Below are 24,117 nucleotides of genomic sequence, written 5' to 3'. Positions count from 1 at the left end.
TGCACTTTAGACTGCTTTCCTCCTTTATATTTTTCTTCTCCCAAGGCCGTTGTCTTCTCTAACATCAGCTGTCAAACAATCCCGTCTCATCTGCATTGTACATGTTTTTGGGACTGTATGTGTCCACCAGTTTACACTTCGTGTTTTTCCACCAACCTTGTGCGTGACCTAAAGCGCCGATTTTTCTTCGCCTGAAATCACTTTAAAAATGATGGCATGTGTCTTAAAATCCCTGCAGCTCTCTGTTACATACCTTAAAATTAGAACCACCAAGAAACTTGGCGAATCTAAGGCTTTTGACATATCATCATTAATTGGTATGTTCTGCACATCCACCTCATTAAACCACCACAGTGTAGCACCATCCACATCATTATCAGCAGCTGTCTCCATTCTTTTTCTTGAATGGTTAAACTTGCGACCTACAAAACTTTTAGTTCCTTTTTGTATCTTAAGGAGTGTAGCTAACATTGATTGTGCAAGTCCACACTTCCTTGCTACACCTACCAGTTTCGTTCCATTATCAATGTCTTTTAAAACCTCCATTTTTTGTCTGTAACCTTAACTGTTTTCGAGTTCCAGCCATTGTCCAAATCGTATTAGTCAAGTTCAAACCATATTTACATCAACTTCGAAACATTCACAGATTGCAAAAATCATAGAAATAATATATGAGCCCAATACAATACTTCTGACTGCAACTCAAGCTTAGTAACATATAGACTAAAACAGTTGATACTGGTTCAAACACAGGAGCTCTATGAGTTTTTCTATTTGCTGCTCAGCACAGCTAGCCTGCGGCTATACGCAGTTCGCTACCTGCTCACCGTGAGCACAGTATATAGCGAATCTTCTGAAAACACACTGCTCAAGATAAAGAGGTTTAACAAACAATATATACCATTGTAGTGAGATTCTTAGAAGCAGAAAATAGTAAGATCCTCGAAACATGTCTTCGTTATAACAGGGTGTTGCTAAAATTACTCCATTATTGTAATGAAGGATAATTAACTTAGAAAATATAAGTAATCAGACTGGACCATATAAAATTATCACTGCACCCAGGTTTATTGTTGCATTGATAATTGTTGTACTTAGGTTTGACTGTTTTATTATTATTATTATTATTATTATTATCTTTTTTTATGTTACACATTGTTGTACATAGTTTTAATTTATTGAGAATACTCGCATTTTACAAAAGTGAATTGAAACTGGAACTTCACAAATATGAGATTATATAATGTGCACTCAGCCTCCAGAGACTTTTTAATGACCAAAATGTTTTATACTGAACAGCACTCGGATATCTTTGAACTTCGGAAGGAGGTTTTCTTAAGACTTGTCATACAGTTCTAGGAAACTGATGTGCTGGCACTGACGTTAGTGTTATTTTATGAAGAAAATAAGATGGGCAGTTCCCAAGGTCACATTCTGAGACTGTTTTTTAAACATAAAAATCCATAAACAAAAATGATGGCAGATTTAAGGAAAACAAACGTTCGTAAAAAAAAATCTACATTTCCTCCTTATGTAATTTGTCTTTTGCCAACAGAAGACTATGAAGAAGAGGACTTTGGTGATGGAGCTCATGGAGTCAGCAGACAACCATTGGTCGCGTGTACGTAAGTCCCTATTACACCATAGGCGTGAGAACTGCAAACAGAATGATGAAAACCTTGTCCCTGACACAGATACAGATTGAGAGTAAGTATCCCAAATATTCTTTATATGAAGACCACCTTTCAAGTGTGACCTCTAGATGGCACTATTGATATGTGACTTTCTGTTGTTTTAAAATTTGTCATTTATTATTGTCAGACCAATGGCAGTTTGGAAATTTAAGAAATTAAGAGGCAGAGTTGTCAGCCAGTGCTTAACATCAGGACATGAAATGTGTAGCACTGCCGGTAGATATTAATACAAGTGAGGGAGATGCAATTTACTAGTGCAAGTCAGTTTCCCACTTGTACCACAGGTAGCAAAGCATATGTTGCTGGAAGCAACAGCATGTGTGTGAAAGAGTAATGATACAGCATGCGCTAACAGAACTTCCTAATGTCACGCCTTCATAGTTTCAGTTGAAAATGAGGCTCACACTGTGTGTGAAGTGTGGCCAGTGATAAAGCTTTGAATGCATAGGTCCTAGCACTAACTGAGATTCATTGTCAGCTGCGGCAGGCCTGTGGGGTGTCATGTGCAAGCAGATGATGTGTCACTGATGCAGATGTGGCGTTCCTTGTTACACAGAATTTGTGCCACGTTTCTTGTTGCACAAAATTGTCACGGAGCACATGTTGCTCTGAAAATAGTCTGCCACTGAAGCAACTGACTCTAGAATGCAAAACAAAATGAACAGGGGCAGCTTTGACTTTCCTGCAGTGGTACCATGACAGTAATAAGTTTCTGGACCAGATTGTCACAGATGGTGAGACTTGGGTTGCACACAGTACCCCAGAAAGTGAGTAGCAGTCAGTGCAATGGCATCACAGTGGCTGTCTCTGCAAGGTGTTTAATCATGCCCCTTACAGCCCAAACCTCACTCCCAGTGGTATCCATTTGTTTTGGAAACTCAAAAAATTCTTGTCTGGTAGGTTCAGTGTTTTCAAATTTACAGGGAGGCAGAAATGGTTACCACATAGTGGTTCCAATCACAAATGACAAACTCTTGTGACACAGGAATACAAAAGTTGGTCCCACAGTATGACAGATGTCTCGATACGGCAGTGAATATGTTGAAAAATAGCACAACACTTTCTCTGTTTCTTCCAATGAACCTTCCAATTAAATTCTGTATTGTTTCTGTTCATAAACACAGTGAAACTTATTTGATGGATGTATCTTGTATGTGTGTCTATGGGCAGTGCTACACATTGCACGTCTTGGGGTAAGACTGGCTGTAAGCTTACTGACCTGCGTTTGCTAGGCCTCAGTAACTGTGTAGGCTAGCTTTGTAGTTTCTCACAGTTATTGACACCTTGGAAAGACTTCGATAACCAACTTTTTCGAATGAATTGATGCAGATCACATGCCACTGGCCAGTAACCTCACTTTTAACAAGTCTTAGCAGTGGCATCATACACATGAACGATTTCATCACCATATTTGGTAACAAAGTCACGTAGTAGATGTTAACACGAATAAGTTGTATTATGTTCACACAAACAGTTTCTCTGATGTTCGCTAATTAATAATTAATTAATCACAGGATGGATCATGAAATAATAATACATTGGGTTGGAATCATTTAAGCATCCAGTTATAAGAAATAGTGTCACTAAGATGTTGAAGAAATGATTCAAACCATGAATCGATACCTTAAGACGGCATATACGAGTTCACAATTTAGCCATTAGGTGCTGACTGATTGAGAAAAGTTCACAAAGTTTTTAACTCATAATTTAAGAGACTACATGATGATAAGGAAATGAGTGACTCCCACAGAACTGAAGGAAGCATTGTCCTGTACATCTACTCCCAGAAGTACATATGAATAAAGTTAAAAATTTGTTGTTAAATTTTACTTTATAACAGAAGAATTAGCAAAATCAGTGGGCTTAAAAATACGGGTAGCAAGTCTCTGAGTTGGTTGGGTGTTGGGGAAAATGACACAATTGTAGGTACTGTTTTGTGAAACTGCTTTTGTGTTTCCACGGGGGATTGACGAAGACCAACAAAAATTACTGAATTTTGTAAATCGAATAATTGGTAAACTAACAAGCTTTGTGTGTGAACACGTAAATTTTTTGTAATCAACTACAAAACTATGAGACTAAACTTTGGAAATAATCATGTGTTAAGAATGGAGTATTCTGGAAGATGAAAACTTTTATTATGAATAACTTTTCATATATGATAAAATTATTTAATTGGATAGACACACACACACACAAAAGATTGTTGTGTCTGGCAAGCTTTCAGGGCCAGTGGCTACTCCTTCAGGCAGAAGAGTTGAAGGGGAAGGAAGAAGAGTGAAGTGGTCCAGGAAAAGGGGTAAATTTCAGAAAAGTCACCCAGAACCATGGGTAATGGGAGACTTAGGTATGGGATGAAAAGGAAACACTGCTTGTTGTCGCCAACAATCAGTGTTTCCTTGTCATCCTATTGTCGCCAACAATCAGTCTTTCCTTGTCATCCCCTATGGTAAGTCTCCACTGACCCATTGTTCTGGGTGACTTTTTCAAAATCTACCCCTTTTCTAGACCTCTCCAGTCCTTTTCCTTCACCCTTCTTCCTTCTCCTTCAACTCTTCTGCCTGAAGAAGGAGCCAATGACTCAGAAAGCTTGCCATTCACAACAAGCTTTTATGTGTGTGTTCTGGCACTGCTTGGTGAGTAGATTTTTATCTATCCAATTAGACAATTTTATCAGTAATTGATTGCTTTCATTTTCATGTATGATGTTTTTGGAAGTAAAATGTTTGCTAAGAAGAGAAGGCTGTGGGCTTTGACTTCAGGTGTGTCATTTTTTTCAGCACCACCGATTAATTTGTGGAAAATTTTATCTTTACATGTCTGTGAGAATTCTCAAATCATTGATATTTATTCACAAAGAAATATATCTAGGTGTAAGCTTAACTGGTTTACCTAGATATATTTTTTTTGAATAAAAATCAATGATTTGAGAATTCTCACTAACATGTAGGGATAAAATTTGGTGCTGACAAAAATGACACATCTGAAGTCAAAGCCCTCATTCCTCTCTTCTAGGCAAACATTTTACTATTTCCAAAAACATCATATATGAAAATAAAAGCAATCAATTACTGATAAAATTGTTTAATTGGATGGATAAAAAAATCTACTCATCAATAATTGTGGAATTACCTCGTGAACAATAAAACTTTAAAAGCCTTAGCTGGATTAAGAAAATAACTAATATGTATAATACTTGTATTGTGATATTAACAACTAGATCAAATCAATGAAAAAATGTAGTGCTGTTAAGAATTTTATAAGAAATAGTGGACTAATCCACCTTGCCCTGTTACATGGCTAGTAATTCTGTCTCATAATTTATCAGTTTTCTCAGTTAAATTTTCATATCATACTATTTGCAGCTGAGAAATAGATCATCGGTAGCTTTAAAAAAAAAAAAAAAAAAAAACTGTGTACGATTTTTCACAAAGATCTATCTTGACAAAAATGCTTCTTAATCACCAGGGTCAGCTTCTGGTTGTCAATCAGCCTCAGGAAAAACTGTCTCCAATTGTTTTACAGGAATTTATCATGACATTCTTCTGTCAGAGGCGAATTTAGTGGGAATTGGTTATTGTTCCAAAAAGATACTGAGCACATGACTGAAGAATGTCGGCATGTGACTTAACATGAAACAGAGCCACCATCGGCCCTGTTGAAGGCTATAGTACAGTCGATTGTGGGTGAATGTTTAGCTGTGAAACAGTTCACTTTCCAGTGCCTCCTGCACAATTTGAAAGAAGTTCAAAATTGAGCCCATGCCAATTAGTGTTAGATAATACTGAAGAATTGCATAGCCCTCACATAACATTATGAGGGGCGACAAAACTTGGACGCATTTGTGCGAGCAGAAGACAAAGCAATAGTTAACAGTTTGTGTTTTCACAATTTAACAGACATTAAGAAATGTTTTTCATGAGGGAAGCACTGCCAACAATATGATCCTTTTTGCTTTTGTTTTCCAGTGCAGGTGTCGCGATCATTGCATTAGAGAAGCTAAGAACAGTTAATGCTGAATTGTATCAAGCAAATCAGGAAAAACAGCTGAAAAGTCATGTCAGTCTTCATCATAACATGCAAAAAAATTGATCACTCGGAGAAAAATAATAAGTTACTGTATTGTTGCCCATATTCACCTAACTCACTGCCTAAATGCGTAACGACTTCTTTTATTTATTTTTTTTATGTGAAACAAAAAGTGTGTGTCAGCTATTTTTGTCCCCTGAGAAAGTTGTTGAATCCTTCTAAATGCATACTACCTGAGTGTAAGCAGTGTTTCAAGAATTGTTTTGAATATGTTCAAAATTATATAAATTTTATAGTCAGATATTTTGAGAAGCAATTTCTTCTCTCTCTCTCTCTCTCTCTCTCTCTCTCTCTCTCTCTCTTCCTCTTCCTCTTCCTCTTCCTCTTCCTCCTCCTCACCCCTGTATGTTAGTATACCATAAATGAAACGTTTCTCTTTCATCTTAAAACCAACTGCAGTGAAGAAAACAAAACAGCACACTGTTGTGTATTCAGTTTTTGTTTAAAATTTTATGTAATGAGAAAGAATGTGTGGAATAGATAATTTGTCTAATGGTTTAAGTTCCCTGGTATCTAAGTTGAAACTGACAGTGAGAAAGAAAATGAAACCACACATTTTCACAGCTCTGCATTTTCATTCTTGCAGTCTGTTTTTGCATAAAATCTGTACATTGTTGTTTAAAAAATCTATAGCTTATTTCTGTCTGAATGTTAGGGTATCTTATAATAATGTGAAGTAAAACGCTCAAGAACTTTTAGAGATTTTTATTAACATCATTTCTTCTTTATGTATTGTATAGATATTAATGTACGACATATATTAATGTAAACACACACACACAAATTTCAAGCTTTCACAACCCAAGGTTGCTTCATCAGGAAAGAGGGAAGGAGAGGGAAAGACGAAAGGATGTGGGTTTTAAGGGAGACAGTAACAAGTCATTCCAATCCTGGGAGCAGAAAGACTTACCTTAGGGTGGGGGGGGGGGGGGGGGGAAGGACAGGCATATGAAGCAACCTTGGGTTGCGAAAGCTTGAAATTTGTGTGTGTTTTTGTGTGTTTATTGTCTCTATCAACATACCAACGCTTTCGTTTGGTAAGTTACAGCATCTTTGTTTTTAGATATATTTTTCCTCCCTCTATTATATTCATATATTAATGTAATGTTAATATAATATGCCCATCAGAAAGTGTATCAGACTATCAAGCAAAAATTTGAACTAAAGACATTTCAGAGATTTTTGATAACAATGATTACCCTTTGTGTATGATCTGCAATGGTGAATTGTGGCATTTTCTGTGAGGTAGACTGAGAATTATGAATTTCAAAAAAAGAAAGAAATCTTACAAACTTGTAAAATAGAAACACTGCAAAAGCAACTTGGTTACATAGCTCTACTAAAATTGTTGTAAATAAAAGCATAAAAATGTTAAACAGAAACACATTAATAGAAATAGCACACAGTAATTCACAGTTACATCTTTTTATAAATTAGTTCTATCACTCTGGGCATAAACATCGGTAACACGACAAATTAACTCCTGCTGTCTGTTTGATGATTTCAGATTCCCCTTTCTTATAACCAAAATCACCAAGTTTGGCAGTCTGTCATTTGCCATTGTGTTGTGAAAGTAGGTTTTAATGCATTTTATTGTATTTATGCTTCTTTTGCAAGACGCAGTGGTTGCTGGAGTTGCAAGTCCCAACAACAGTAATTTTACACATTCAGAGAATCCATTGTTTATAATGAATTTAAGGAGGCCCTGAGGCTGTAGACATATATCTTCACTGCTGTAAATAACTGGAAGGTCTTGTTTCAGTTTTTCACTGTCAAAGAGAGGATATATCTTAAGTCGTTTTTCAACTACATGTATTGGGAAGTTGTTTGGCCTAAATCTATTTCATGAAAGTCTGGAATATGTTTTCCATGTTTACTACTATATTGTCAATTATTTCGAATGCTAACATTCTCATTTTCTGAATACAACTCATTTCAGATAGTCCTGCTGAATTTATAAGATGCTTAGCTTCGACTATGCATTTCGGAATAATTTCCTCACATCTTACACTTTCAACAGTCTGAATGCAGTTTTCAATTTCAGACTTACAGCATCTTACATCCACAGTTTTACTTTGCAAGATGTCAAACAAGATACTTGTGTGCTGGAAAATCGAATTGTACAGCTGCAGCAGAAAATGAAAAGTTTGATCATTCAGTGTACTATTCAGCCAAATTGTTTGATGTAAGGAATTATCATCCCACTCTTCATTGTTTATCACATCATTGAATGCTGCTCTTAGGTCTGTGTAGTGAAGATTAATGATTTGTAAAGCACTTGAATGAAAATACCACTTTGTTCCACAAGCACTTTGAAGGCTAAAGCCACTTTCCTTCAGAATTTCACTTATTTTACTGGAACAACAAAAAATGTGTGAAATCCTGATAGATTTGCCACAAAAATTTGTACTTCAGTAATGCTTTTACAAGCACAGAGGAGGACTAGGTTCAACTGATATGCATAGCAGAGGATAAACAGAGCATGAGGATATGCTTGTTTCACAATTGAATGGACACCATAATTGTTCCCTGCCACTGTACTGCAGCCGTTATATGTTTGCGATACTAATTTGTTTTTATCAGTATTCCTACTACATAGCATTTGCAACAAAACAGTGATTATGCCTTGTGCACTCCGGCCTTTGTATATGTCATAAGACCTTATGAATCACTCTTATATTTCTCCTGATTCATTATCTGAAAAAGGAAAAATTACACACATTTGACTTCTAGTTAACACCTATGTTATTTTGTAAGCATATATGTATGTTAAAGGACTATTTTTAACTTCACTTGAAATTTGTTCCTTAACAACATCCATAATACAAGCTATTAATTCATTCTGTATGTCAGAGGAAGTGCCTTTAAATATTCCATCGGATGCCAAATGATCTTTTACTTACAGTTCTTCTTCTGCCAAGAAATCCAAAAGTTCTAAATAATTTCCTTTACTTACTGACACCTCAGATTCCTCATCACCTCGAAAGACTAACTCGTACTGTGCTAAAATGCCTGATAGTCAAAATAAGTCTCTTCATTATACTTTTGTTATGAGCAACCTTTTTGTTATGTTTCAAAGCTTCCAGGCGTGTCGCTCCTGAAAGAGCATGGTCAATTTTTACTGTACCTAACTGATTGTATTTAACAGTTGCTGTGATATGTGAAAGTAACATTCAAGCTTTTTAACTTTTGAAAGGAAATTTTGAAGTCATTCTCCACCCCACTTACACCATTCAAAACCATCATTACCCATTCCAAATAGTACACAGTAAAAAAAAAAAAATTTGTTCCGTATGTCATTGACAGCTTAACTACAGTTATCAATTTTTTATTGCAGAATCAGATTCTACATAAAAAACTATATACCGGGTGATCAAAAGTCAGTATAAATTTGAAAACTGAATAAATCACGGAATAATATAGACAGAGAGGTACAAATTGACACACATGCTTGGAATGACATGGGGTTTTATTAGAGGAAAAAAAAAAAAAAGAAAAAAAAATTCAAAAGTTCAAAAAATGTCCGACAGATGGCGCTTCATCTGATCAGAATAGCAATAATTAGCATAACAAAGTAAGACAAAGCAAAGATGATGTCTTTACAGGAAATGCTCAATATGTCCACCATCATTCCTCAACAATAGCTGTAGTTGAGGAATTACGTCATGAACAGCACTGTAAAGCATGTCCGGAGTTATGGTGAGGCATTGGCGTCGGATGTTGTCTTTCAGCTTCCCTAGAGATGTCGATCGATCACGATACACTTGCGACTTCAGGTAACCCCAAAGCCAATAATCGCTCTGACTGAGGTCTGGGGACCTGGGAGTCCAAGCATGACGAAAGTGGTGGCTGAGCACACGACGATCACCAAATGACGCGCGCAAGAGATGTTTCACGCGTCTAGCAATACACTTTTTTTGTTCTAATAAAACCCCATGTCATTCCAAGCATGTGTGTCAATTTGTACCTCTCTACCTACATTATTCCTTGGTTTATTAAGTTTTCAAATTTATACTCACTTTTTGATCACCCAGTACATTTTGTCTTAAACATTTGTTTTGATTCTTGGTAGTTGGCACTGTAATTCAAGAAAATCCATGTTCTCATTTTTGCATGGAAAATGGTTACGGATAAATAAAAAATACTTATTTACTTCATAAATTTTGATTCGCTAAAACTGAAACTCTCCCTCTCCCCCCATAGGCTGGGGTTTGAGAGAGAGGGATTACAGTTTTACAAATGTTGACCCAAATATTAATTTTTTCGGCAGATCCGGATAAGTTTTGTTTGTTTCGTGGTCATGAGGCCACACAACTTTTAATTATCAAACAAATCATATGACTAGCTAACTAAACAACCAAACATCCTACTTACTATTGAGTGAACTCATTAACTAACAAGTAAACAAAATAAAAGACTAACTGAGGAAAAGACTAACCCACTTGCTAACTAAAGGTGAACGTATTCCCGTTTAAGATTTGGTGGTCCTGAAAAGGAACAATTGGTTTCGATTTATTGTTGATTATTTGCAAATACTTGCAAGTAAATGGATTTTGGGGTGCTTGTTTCCAGTGAGGACCCTCGCCCCCCACTTTTGGCCTGCTTGTTGTTCAAAGTGATGACCTCCAACATCGATGCATTTATTGACTTGTGCTGTAAATCCCCGCACACATCTTGATAACATGTCTGGTGTAATTGCAGTGCAAGCATATCTTATTCTTTGCATCATGTTTTCTTGAGTGGTAGGTGTTTCCTGGTAAACAATATCTTTTAGATAACCCCATAAGAAAAAATCTGGCGAGGTAAGGTCAGGCGATCTGGCTGGCCAAGTCACAAGACCTGCCCTGCCGATTCAGCGACCATGGTAAAGTCGATCTAGTGCATCACGTGCTACTCTTGAATAATGTGTTGGACAGCCATCATGTTGAAACCACATGTTTTGTCAAAGTTCGATGCTCAGGTCTTCAAGTAGAACTGGCAGTAGGTTTTGATATTTCTTGCCATTCAAATTACCGTCGATAAAATACGGACTGATCAGTTTATCGGCAATTATACCAAACCAAACATTAACTCACCAAGGTTGCTGATGGTTGATTTCTCGAATCCAGTGTGGGTCCTGTTCACTCCAGTAATGCACGTTATAGCAGTTAACTTTGCCGCGGTTTGTTCATGTTGCCTCATCGGAGAAAAGTACTCTGGCAAAAAAGTTTTGGTTTGTTTGCTTCCGCTGAACTGCCCAGTGACAAAACGTTAGACGGTTTTGGAAGTCATCGCCATGTAGTTCCTGATGCATGGATACATGGTGTGGATGAAATTTGTGGAGCTTCAGGATTTTCCAAACACTCATGTGTGAAATTCCTGATTGCCTTGATATTTTTCTTGTGCTCGCATGTGGATTATGAGCCACAGCATCTAGGACTGCCACGTGATTGTTTTCTCCACAAGCAGTAGCTGCATGGGTGCTTTTTTTCTGGTTCACACTACCTTCTGCAGTAAATTGTCTAATAACTCAAACAAAAGAGGACTGTGATCGTACTTGTCCAGAAAGACACTGAGCATAAAGCGCAACTGCATCGTCAAAATTTCTCCCACTTTCTCCATAAATGTACACCATCTCAATTTTTTCTTCTGCAGAAAGATAATTCATAATGACACATGCCACCTATTAATCTCAAGAGAGGAAAGATAAGTGGTGTCGAGAAAGGCAGGGTTAGAATTTCCATGAGTGAGAAGCGGCCCGCTCGGCGTAATTCCACCTAGCAATACTAACTCCACGTCAAATGCAACTGGTAGTGAGCAAAAGCTGAGAATGAAGTCACACAAGGTAATCAAACATAAGTCACCCAAAAGACAATTGTTATAAACGATGTACTGCTGTCTGAAAACTCAGATGGGTAAAAGATGCAGTGCATTTTATTGTGTTAAGACTTACAATTTCTAAAGCCCAGTCTTTTTACGAGAAAGGGCGAATTTCTCATCCCCGCGCTACCTATCGGCGGCACTCCGAAACATTACGCCGCTCATCAGCAAGGGCTGGATAAGAGCATTGATTATCAATCAGGGCTGAGTGGGCTATCGATTATCGTACATAATTCTAAAAATGTAAACAACCTAACAGCCACACTATTCCGAAATAAAATAAAAGTGTGAACAATGTGATTTAAGTCAATAAATTTATGAGTGTCGTTTTCTACGTTTTTCCACCCAAAACTAAAAGACTCAAATTAAGCAAGCACCCCAGTTGTGAGACTTCTCGACAAACAAGAGTGATTACTCCGAATCTAATAAAAAATTAGTTTCGTGAGTAAGTTTTTTTAGTTAATGAGTTTACTTGTTAGTAGGTAGGATGTTTAGTTGGTTAGTTAGCTAGTCATATGATTTGTTTGATAATTAAAAGTTGTGGGGCCTCATGACCACGAAACAAACAAAACTTATCCGAATCTGCCAAAAAAATTAATATTTGGGTCAACATTTGTAAAACTCTAATTCCTCTCTCTCAAACCCTACCCTATGGGGAGAGAGGGAGAGTTTCAGTTGCAGCAAATAAAAATTTACAAAGTTAATAAGTATTTTCTATTTATCCGTAATCATTTTCCACGCAAAAATGAGAACATGGATTTTCTTGAATTACTGTGCTAACTACTAAGTATCAAAACAAATGTTTAAGACAAAATGTACGTAGTTTTTTTTCTGTAGGATCTGATTCTGCCATAAAAAATGGGAGTTCCCATTTGAAATTTTAAATTTGCCTCTCACCCCACCCCCAGGGGGCTTTGGGGTGGTGGGCTATTTTAGCACCAGCAGATGTCCCCCTCGAAAATAATCAACTTTGGATTCTACACATTTTTTCATATGAAGCTTATGTTTTGGGTTATTCTGAATTGTCAACTTCAAATTTACGCCCTGTATAAAGATGGGAAATGGTGGTGGTGATCAGAGTCAACTGGTTTTGTAATTCTTCACTTTCAGGTGATGGCAGCAACGCCATTAGCAAAGCTGATGACAGCAATGACATTAACAAATCTTAAGGCTGGTTAGAACGGAAAAGAAATTTTCTTCACATTTTCAGATTTTTATCTCATTATAAAATTTGAAGTTTTCCGAATAAAATGATATATATCACTTATAAACTCACATGCGAAGTGTTTTATTTTATTTTTAAATATAATCTACACCGATTGAAAATGTTATAATTTTTAAGTGCGGTAATTCAAGATCTAATAAAATCAGTAATTTTTTATATAGAAGGCTGTGGATTGTTGTGTTACAAAGTTCATGTCCAAAAGAGGACAGGCACCAGGTTGAGGAAGTTGAAACAAAGTTTGAGAGACAAGAAACTTTCTGGTGGTAAAACCATAAGAGGCAGGCTGTCGGAGAAAGTGATTGATGAACTACAGCAGTACCATCCCAGCAGCAGTCATGGATATCATAAAACCTATTTACAGATACCTGGCAAATCCTGAATTACTGAAGAAGTATCTGCATGGTCAGACTCAAAATCTCAATGAGTCGTTCAATAATCTTATATGGACTCGCTTACCAACAAATGTTTTTGTTGGAACGAAGACACTAAAGTGGGGGTTAGTGATGCTGTTACTGCTTTTAATGATAGCAACATTGATAGGGTGAAAGTGCTACAGCATATGGGAATTAATCCTGGAGCAAACTGCATCAAAGAACTTGAATGGATGGATAAGGTCCGCAATGATAAAGCAGAGTATGCAGCACAGTTGGCACTAAGGAGTCCAGAAAGAAGAAAAAACTTGGAAAAAGATCAAGAGGATGATGTACAGTAAGGTGCAGGGTGCTTCTGAGTGACTAAAAAAAAAAAAAAAATTAAGCATATAATAAGTGAGTTACAGTCTTTTGAAACTTTAGAAGCCATTCCTGAAAATTTACATTTTCTGTTGCATTTTGTCCTAAATCTCAGAAACCACTTCGAGTAGAGTATTCAAATTTTCAGGGAGTAATAACATATATATCCTGAGTCTACTGAACTAAAAGAAGAACATAATCTTATGTATAATTAAAAGTATTTTGGATAACATACAAAAAGTACACAAAATTTTAACTGTATAATTAAAATATTGTATTTCCGAAAGCAGTGGCTGAATTGCAATTATTGTAGTTCAGTACACTCAAAACATACAATTTAATGTCCTGTAAAAGTTTCTAGTCAATGGCTACAGTGGTTCCTGAAATACAGGGAAGCCAAGTCACTAAATTTAACATTGTCGGGATAGGTCGTTCCAACTACCCTTAACACTCAAATCTTTTCAGGCTGGATTTTAATCCCACTCTTGAACCTTTTTTCTTTATTATTTCCATCATTGATTATTTGTCTGTAGATTGAAATGTAAAGAGTAGGGCTACATCCCTGTCTTACACCATTTACAATCTCAGCACTTCTTTTTTTCATTTTCATTTTTGTTGTTCCTCTTGATTCTTGTAAATCTATACTACTTTGTGAGTATGACGACAAGTTGTAGTCTAAAGTTATTATGAAAAATCTTGACAGGTTCTTGGCCAATTTACTTCCAGTTTTTACACCATGCTCTAACAAATGCTCCAAGATACATAGGCTACATATTTTTCAATATATAAAGTGTATAAACATACAAGCATACAACATTCATGGCAAAGCGTCCATTAAGGCTCCAAGACTGAGCCTACCCAAAGAATTCCACTATAATTCATCCAAACTGAATTTAATCTTATCTCATAACATACCTTCGTTTTCTAATATTTTACATTTGAATTCTGTACACGCACCCACCAGTATAATGCATCATTGCTCTAGCTTGGAAACCAATATCAACTCTGAATTCCATGCTTGTTACGAGCATGTGCAATAAGCCTGTTTCTTTTGCATGGTGGTCTGGGTTTTTTTACAGTGGGGATACAGCTTTTAAAAGCCAGCTTCTGATTTTTTTCCATTTGTCGCCAGCAGGTGGGTACACTCCTAAGTGTACTGACAAGTCATTCAGCAGTTCCCTAACAGACAGTGCTATTTTGCATCATCTGCCACGCTAGCAGCAAGCTGGGCTTAATTTAAGTGTTTTAAGAAAATGAAAAGAATAAAAAGATTCATAATTCACAGAAAATAAATGCTAATGTGTCACTGGAAGTTGTCGCAAGTTGACAGGAAACAGCCAATGTATTTTCATTGTTCCTCAGATTAAAATTTAGTAGTCTCATTTATTTCAAATGTTGATAGTTCCATAGTTTGTCTTATGTTTTCATATCAGTAGTACTAGACATCCTTATGGTGAAGCCTGGAACATGAATTTTGTAGTAAAAATATAGTAAGTAGTGGTAGTAAGTAACTGATTACTGAAGTATATTTTAGAGCGTCATATCACATGTGAGATGAGTATTTAAATCATTATCTTGTAACGCATGGTATTGCTGACTACCTCAAACTGTCATGGACGCAATTATATCGTCAGAAGATCCACTGAAATTTTAAACTGAAAAACCTGCATTCTTCTCATCTTCCTCTGGAACACAAACTCCTGGTTTGTCAACTTAAAATTTACACTCCGTATATCACTTTCTAGGTATGCCATATATATGCGAATAAGCTGCATCATTAAGTAATCTGCACATCCTAATTTTATAGGAGGAGAGAATTGCCTTTAATTTGTGTTTCATTTACAAGAAAATTATTCTAGAATAATGGTTCTATTCATCATCACTTTCATTGTCATCACAAGGGGAAAAATCATTATTGTCATCTCCCTCTTCCCAGCATCATTGTCATTTCTCTTCAGTGAATTCGTGATGCCCCATTTTTTTGGAAGATTTTCCCACAAGTGGTAGAAGAATGGAATCTCATGTACATTTCACCCACTAACAGATCTGGGGCAACTGCATTTACTTGATTTCCCCACTCTGCATGAACTTGGGGTTTTGTCCATCGGCCATCCTGTTTGAGAGCAGCTTTCAGTGGCCAATTTATACTCACATCTAGTAATTGCCTTTGATCCACATTACCAAGTTGCAATAATGTATAGGAATGTCCACGGTGCAAATTTATTACGTAGCAATGTAAATTCACTACTTTTCGTAGTAATTACCTGGAAGCCGATGAGAGACTGTAGTTCTTCTCTGGAAGTCTAATCCATTCCAGCTGAAAATTGTTGATAGCCAACTCCGGCTAGCCTTGAAACTGGTGATGCCTAGTTCTTTGACTGAAGCCAGTGCTTTCAGTTGGCACATTTTACTAGTCACCATACCATCCATATCGTTGCTTCTCATCTACAGAATCACAGAGCCCTTTTTTGACATCTGGCTGCCCCTCCACACTGCCCTCCAATACTAAATTGGTGATCCCTTGATGCCTCATAACATGTCCTACCAACCGATCCCTTCTTCTAGTCAAGTTGTGCCACAAACTTCTCTTCTCCCCAATCCTATTCAACACCTCCTCATTAGTTATGTGATCTACCCGTCTAATCTTCAGCATTCTTCTTTAGCACCGCATTTCGAAAGCTTCTATTCTCTTCTTGTGTAAACTATTTATCATCCACATTTCACTTCCATAAATGGCTACACTCCATACAAATACTTTCAGAAACGACTTCCTGACACTTAAATCTATACTCGATGTTAACAAATTCCTCTTCTTCAGAAACACTTTCCTTCCCATTGCCAGTCTACATTTTATATCCCCTCTACTTCGACCATCATCAGTTTTTTTCAGAATGAGATTTTCACTCTGCAGCGGAGTGTGCGCTGATATGAAACTTTCTGGCAGATTAAAACTGTGTGCCGGACCGAGACTCGAACTCGGGACCTTTGCCTTTCGCTGGCAAGTGCTCTACCAACTGAGCTACCCAAGCACGACTCATGCCCCGTCCTCACAGCTTTACTTCTGCCAGTACCTCGCCTCCTACCCTCCAAACTTTACAAAAGCTCTCCTGCGAACCTTGCAGAACAGCACTCTTGAAAGAAAGGATATTGCGGAGACATGGCTTAGCCACAGCCTGGGGGATGTTTCCAGAATGAGATTTTCACTCTGCAGTGGAGTGTGCTCTGATATGAAACTTTCTGGCAGATTAAAACTGTGTGTGCCGGACCGAGACTCGAACTCGGGACCTTTGCCTTTCGCGGACAAGTGCAAGGTTCGCAAGAGAGCTTCTGTAAAGTTTGGAAGGTAGGAGGCGAGGTACTGGCAGAAGTAAAGCTGTGAGGACGGGGCGTGAGTTGTGCTTGGGTAGCTCAGTTGGTAGAGCACCTGCCCGCGAAAGGCAAAGGTCCTGAGTTGGAGTCTCGGTTCGGCACACAGTTTTAATCTGCCAGAAAGTTTCATCAGTTATTTTGCTCCCCAAATAGCAAAACTCCTTTACTGCTTTAAGTGACTCATTTCCTAATCTAATACCCTCAGCATCACCCGACTTAATTCAACTACATTCCTTTAACCTAGTTTTGCTTTTGTTGATGTTCATCTTATATCCTCCTTTCAAGACACTATCCATTCCATTCAACTGGTCTTCCAAGTCCTTTGCTGTCTCTGAGAGAATAACAATGTCATCGGCGAACCTCCAAGTTTTTATTTCTTCTCCATGAATTTTAATACCTACTCCGAATTTTTTCTTTTGTTTCCTTCACAGCTTGCTCAATATACAGATTGAATAACATCAGGGAGAGGCTACAACCCTGTCTCACTCCCATTTCAACCACTGCTTCCCTTTCATGCCCCTTAACTCTTACAACTGCCATTTGGTTTCTATACAAATTGTAAATAGCCTTTCGCTCCCTGTATTTTACCCCTGCCACCTTCAGAATTTGAAAGAGAGTATTCCACTCAACATTGTCAAAAGCTTCCTCTAAGTCTACAAATGCTAAGAATGTAGGTTTGCCTTTCCTTAATCTAGCGTGTAAGATAAGTCGTAGGGTCAGTATTGCCACACGTGTTCCAATATTTCTACGGAACCCAAACTGATCTTCCCCGAGGTCGGCTTCTACCAGTTTTTCCATTCACCTGTAAAGAATTCGTGTTAGTATTTTGCAGCCATGACTTATTAAATTGATAGTTCGGTAATGTTCACATCTGTCAACACCTGCTTTCTTTGGGATTGGAATTATTATATTCTTCTTGATGTCTGAGGGTATTTCGACTGTCTCATACATCTTGCTCACCAGATGGGAGAGTTTCGTCAGGACTGGATCTCCCAAGGCCGTCAGTAGTTCTAATGGAATGTTGTCTACTCCCGGGGCCTTGTTTCGACTCGGATCTTTCAGTGCTCTGTCAAACTCTTCGCAGTATCATATCTCCCATTTCATCTTCGTCTACATCCTCTTCCATTTCCATAATATTGTCCTCGAGTGCATCGCCCTTGTATAGACACTCTATATACTCGTTCCATCTTTCTGCTTTCCTTTCTTTGCTTAGAACTGGGTTTCCATCTGAGCTCTTGATATTCATACAAGTGGTTCTCTTTTCTCCAAAGGTCTCTTTAATTTTCCTGTAGGCAGTATCCATCTTACCCCTAGTGAGATAAGCCTCTATATCCTTACATTTATCCTTTAGCCATCCCTGCTTAGTCATTTTGCACTTCCTGTCGATCTCATTTTTGAGACGTTTGTATTCCTTTTCGTCTGCTTCATTTACTGCATGTTTATATTTTCTCCTTTCATCAATTAAATTCAATATTTCTTCTGTTACCCAAGGATTTCTACTAGCCCTCATCTTTTTACCTACTTGATCCTCTGCTGCCTTCACTACTTCATCCCTCAAAGCTACCCATTCTTCTTCTACTGTATTTCTTTCCCCCATTCCTGTCAATTTTTCCCTAATGCTCTCTCTGAAACTCTGTACAACCTCTGGTTTAGTCAGTTTATCCAGGTCCCATCTCCTTAAATTCTCACCTTTTTGCAGTTTCTTCAGTTTTAATCTACAGGTCATAACCAATAGATTGTGGTCAGAGTCCACATCTGCCCCTGGAAATGTCTTACAATTTAAAACCTGTTTCCTAAATCTCTATCTGAAATCTGTCAGTATCTCCAGGCTTCTTCCATGTATACAACCTTCTTTTATGATTCTTGAACCAAATGTTAGCTATGATTAAGTTGTGCTCTGTGCAAAATTCTACCAGGCGGCTTCCTCTTTCCTTTCTTACCCCCAATCCATATTCACCTACTACGTTTCCTTCTCTCCCTTTTCCTACTACCGAATTCCAGTCACCCATGACTATTAAATTTTCGTCTGCCTTCACTATCTGAATAATTTCTTTTATTTCATCATACATTTCTTCAATTTCTTCGTCATCTGCAGAGCTAGTTGGCATATAAACTTGTACTACTGTAGTAGGCGTGGGCTTCATGTATATCTTGGCCACAATAATGCGTTCACTATGCTGTTTGTATTAGCTTACCCGCATTCCAATTTCTTTTATTCATTATGAAACCTACTCCTGCATTACCCCTATTTGACTTTGTATTTATAACCCTGTATTCGCCTGACCAAAAGTCTTGTTCCTCCTGAAACCGAACTTCACTAATTCCCACTATATCTAACTTTAACCTATCCATTTCCCTTTTTAAATTTTCTAATCTACCTTCCCGATTAAGGGATCTGACATTGCACGCTCCGATCCGTAGAACGACAGTTTTCTTTCTCCTGATAACAACGTCCTCTTGAGTAGTCCCCGCCCGGAGATCCGAATGGGGGACTATTTTACCTCCGGAATATTTTACCCAAGAGGACGCCATCATCATTAACCATCCAGTAAAGCTGCATGCCCTCGGGAAAAAGTACGGCTGTAGTTTCCCCTTGCTTTCAACCGTTAGCAGTACCAGAACAGCAAGGCCATTTTGGTTAGTGTTACAATGCCAGATCAGTCAATCATCCAGACTGTTGCGCCTGCAACTACTGAAAAGGCTGCTGCCACTCTTCAGGAACCACGCGTTTGTCTGGCCTCTCAACAGATACCCCTCCGTTGTGGTTGCACCTACGGTGCGGCTATCTGTATCGCTGAGGCACGCAAGCCTCCCCGCCAATGGCAAGGTACATGGTTCATGGGGGCACTGCTTTATTAAAACCAATAAATACAATTTTTTATCTTATGTGTAGTCAGCCAGAGGCAAATTCTTACCCTGTGCTCTTTTCAGCTCATAATCTAGGGGTAAAAGATAAACTGGCTCATACTATGTAGCATTGTCGGACAGTTTGATTACTGATTTGAAATAGACACAAATTTATTGTAAACTTACATAGTTGTCTCCCCATGCGAAAAATGCCTTATCTCTGCTTGAGGACAGACGTAGGGCAAAATGCATTCTTGTACCTAAACATACATATCTCCAGAAACATTACAGCTAAAATAGTAAAACTTGAGTGTTATGTAAAACATAATGATTGATATTCTGTGCATCAGCACACATTTTATAAGGATTTGAATTTTTAATTACCATTGTTTTTACAATGTAGCTTTTCTGATAAACCAATCAAACAAGATAACTGTAATTACGCGGTTTACTTCTGCATAAGAGGCTACTAAAACACGTGAACAGATTTTTGTTTAAGATCAAAGTTGCGTTGAAATTAATGTTTCAGTTTTGTGGTACCTCTTTATTTTTTTCAAATTTTTAGAGAACTTTTCGAACTTTTCTCGGGGAAAAGATGATTGAAAAGTGCTGCACCTTCACTAATATTCTTCTTAGATGATCTATGTGACTTTGTTGAAGATTGTTGTTCACACTTAGCAGTAGCATCTGTAACACTGTTATTTAAATTTCCTGTACCTTTTATATATGAAATTCAATGGACAGAGCAATCTGAGTTATAGCGGGAGCGAGGGATGGGGGTTAGTTTCCATGTGACCAACATTTATGTTTTGTGATTTTGCTGTTTCCTCTTTGTTTACACTTCTCATGTCAAACAAAAACAAAATGGATTTCTGTGGCTGGAAGCTATCAAGTGAATTAAAATACATTCACATAATTACAGAACACTAAAATATCTCATTAGTTTCAGTTTTCTGATGTTATTTTATTTTCATGTTACTGGCAATTAAATATTAATCGTCTTGCAGGACATTGAAGTTACTTTTGTTGGTTTGTTAAAAAAAATTTGGCTTCTATCAATCTTTTCCACAGAGGCAGCCGATGTATTTGAAACGGAAGTGTTTCAATCCACACTATTGGCTAATTTCAACTGTTCACTGAATTTCAAGTGCACATTTTCGTCTTCTGGCATGTATGGTATAATGGTGTAATAAAGAATCAAACATGAGATAATACAGTACAGGTCCTCCAAAAAAATTCGCACACCAAAAACCACACGGAAAATCTTAATACCATGTAGGGGCCTACTTCAGTGTGAATCTGGACATACAAATATGCACTTTAAGGCAAATTAAGCATTTTAGTGTGATTATGAAATTCTGATGTGTTTGGAGTATTTTGATGTCCAGTTTTTTAAAGACATAATGTAAGATCTTTTAAACCTATGTGCGTATGATGTTGTTGTTGTTGTTGTGGTCTTCAGTCCTGAGACTGGTTTGATGCAGCTCTCCATGCTACTCTATCCTGTGCAAGCTTCTTCATCTCCCAGTACCTACTGCAACCTACATCCTTCTGATTCTGCTTAGTGTATTCATCTCTTGGTCTCCCTCTACGATTTTTACCCTCCACGCTGCCCTCCAATACTAAATTGGTGATCCCTTGATGCCTCAGAACATGTCCTACCAACCGATCCCTTCTTCTGGTCAAGTTGTGCCACAAACTTGTCTTCTCCCCAATCCTATTCAATACTTCCTCATTAGTTATGTGATCTACCCATCTAATCTTCAGCATTCTTCTGTAGCACCACATTTCGAAAGCTTCTATTCTCTTCTTGTCCAAACTATTTATCGTCCATGTTTCACTACCATACATGGCTACACTCCATACAAATACTTTCAGAAACGACTTCCTGACACTTAAATCTATACTCGATGTTAACAAATTTCTCTTCTACAGAAACGCTTTCCTTGCCATTGCCAGTCTACATTTTATATCCCCTCTACTTCGACCATCATCAGTTATTTTGCTCCCCAAGTAGCAAAACTCCTTTACTACTGTAAGTGTCTCGAACATGCGTAAATCTTCACTTGAAGATGACGAAGCATGCAAATTTGTTTAGTAGTATTGAATAAAATGCTTAGTTTCAAATCTGTTCAGGAGAATTTTTATAGGTACGCCTTCCATGAAGCTCAATGTACACTCCTGGAAATGGAAAAAAGAACACATTGACACCGGTGTGTCAGACCCACCATACTTGCTCCGGACACTGCGAGAGGGCTGTACAAGCAATGATCACACGCACGGCACAGCGGACACACCAGGAACCGCGGTGTTGGCCGTCGAATGGCGCTAGCTGCGCAGCATTTGTACACCGCCGCCGTCAGTGTCAGCCAGTTTGCCGTGGCATACGGAGCTCCATCGCAGTCTTTAACACTGGTAGCATGCCGCGAGAGCGTGGACGTGAACCGTATGTGCAGTTGACGGACTTTGAGCGAGGGCGTATAGTGGGCATGCAGGAGGCCGGGTGGACGTACCGCCGAATTGCTCAACACGTGGGGCGTGAGGTCTCCACAGTACATCGATGTTGTCGCCAGTGGTCGGCGGAAGGTGCACGTGCCCGTCGACCTGGGACCGGACCGCAGCGACGCACGGATGCACGCCAAGACCGTAGGATCCTACGCAGTGCCGTAGGGGACTGCACCGCCACTTCCCAGCAAATTAGGGACACTGTTGCTCCTGGGGTATCGGCGAGGACCATTCGCAAGCGTCTCCATGAAGCTGGGCTACGGTCCCGCACACCGTTAGGCCGTCTTCCGCTCACGCCCCAACATCGTGCAGCCCGCCTCCAGTGGTGTCGCGACAGGCGTGAATGGAGGGACGAATGGAGACGTGTCGTCTTCAGCGATGAGAGTCGCTTCTGCCTTGGTGCCAATGATGGTCGTATGCGTGTTTGGCGCCGTGCAGGTGAGCGCCACAATCAGGACTGCATACGACCGAGGCACACAGGGCCAACACCCGGCATCATGGTGTGGGGAGCGATCTCCTACACTGGCCGTACACCACTGGTGATCGTCGAGGGGACACTGAATAGTGCACGGTACATCCAAACCGTCATCGAACCCATCGTTCTACCATTCCTAGACCGGCAAGGGAACTTGCGGTTCCAAGAGGACAATGCACGTCCGCATGTATCCCGTGCCACCCAACGTGCTCTAGAAGGTGTAAGTCAACTACCCTGGCCAGCAAGATCTCCGGATCTGTCCCCCATTGAGCATGTTTGGGACTGGATGAAGCGTCGTCTCACGCGGTCTGCACGTCCAGCACGAATGCTGGTCCAACTGAGGCGCCAGGTGGAAATGGCATGGCACGCCGTTCCACAGGACTACATCCAGCATCTCTACGATCGTCTCCATGGGAGAATAGCAGCCTGCATTGCTGTGAAAGGTGGATATACACTGTACTAGTGCCGACATTGTGCATGCTCTGTTGCGTGTGTCTATGTGCCTGTGGTTCTGTCAGTGTGATCATGTGATGTATCTGAACCCAGGAATGTGTCAATAAAGTTTCCCCTTCCTGGGACAATGAATTCACGGTGTTCTTATTTCAATTTCCAGGAGTGTATTTCGATCACAAGACTTGTTTCAACACTTGTCTGGTATCTCCTCCAGTCTTGATGTTGTTTCTGAATTTAAATTGTTTACATCTTAAAGCCACACAACACATTCTTCAGTAAATTATAGACTGGTAGCACACTGTGTTTTATCGCTGTAACTTCCTACAGTGCTTTATATTGACTCCTGGAGTAGAATATAAACTGCCAGTTATACAGTTTCTTGGCTGCATAGAATTATTTTTGTTATTTTTTTATACCATTAGAAGAAGTTATGAAAAACCTATTGTTTGTAGTTTTGGCATATTCAAACATTTGATTTTAATTGATATTTTTGCAGCAAAATTTGTATTCCTTCTTGCCAGCTTTTTGCAGTGCTATGTGGATGTAAACCTGATTGGAAATGCTAGACAATAGTGTTGCAGAATAAGGAAAAAAATGTTAAAAGTTGCCACCACTTAGCAAAATGTTAGGGTACTTTGAGTTATAGAATATAGTTTGGAAATGTATGTTATGGCAAGGACCGCTTTCTTATTTTGCATTCATTATCAGGATGGGATATTGCCCTCAGTACAATAACTATGTATGTCCACCCCGAACAACATGCTGCAGTGCTGCACATGAAATTCCAAAAAGAAATGTGACGAAAGACCTATAAGCAGAGCAAACAAAAAGCACGAGCTTCCCACCTCATCGTAATTGCACATGCGCAGT

General features: G+C 38.6%; 1 protein-coding gene across 6 annotated transcripts in view; it reads left to right on the top strand.

Moving 5' to 3' along the window:
* The window catches only part of LOC126210216 (uncharacterized), a 131,750-nt gene that overhangs the window by 101,490 nt on the left and 6,143 nt on the right, over positions 1-24,117 (top strand). For all 6 annotated transcript variants that reach the window (XR_007540624.1, XR_007540625.1, XR_007540623.1 and 3 more), the window contains one exon: positions 1,556-1,707. Coding sequence is in view for 1 of the 6 variants with exons in the window: in XM_049939400.1 (XP_049795357.1) it covers positions 1,556-1,705 (150 nt within the window). In the remaining 5 variants the exon portion in view is untranslated. The remainder of the gene's footprint in view (positions 1-1,555; positions 1,708-24,117) is intronic.

This window comes from Schistocerca nitens, chromosome 10, assembly GCF_023898315.1.
Source record: "Schistocerca nitens isolate TAMUIC-IGC-003100 chromosome 10, iqSchNite1.1, whole genome shotgun sequence".
In the NCBI taxonomy this organism is placed as follows: Eukaryota; Metazoa; Arthropoda; class Insecta; order Orthoptera; family Acrididae; genus Schistocerca; species Schistocerca nitens.
This window is presented reverse-complemented; position numbering and strand designations above follow the sequence as displayed.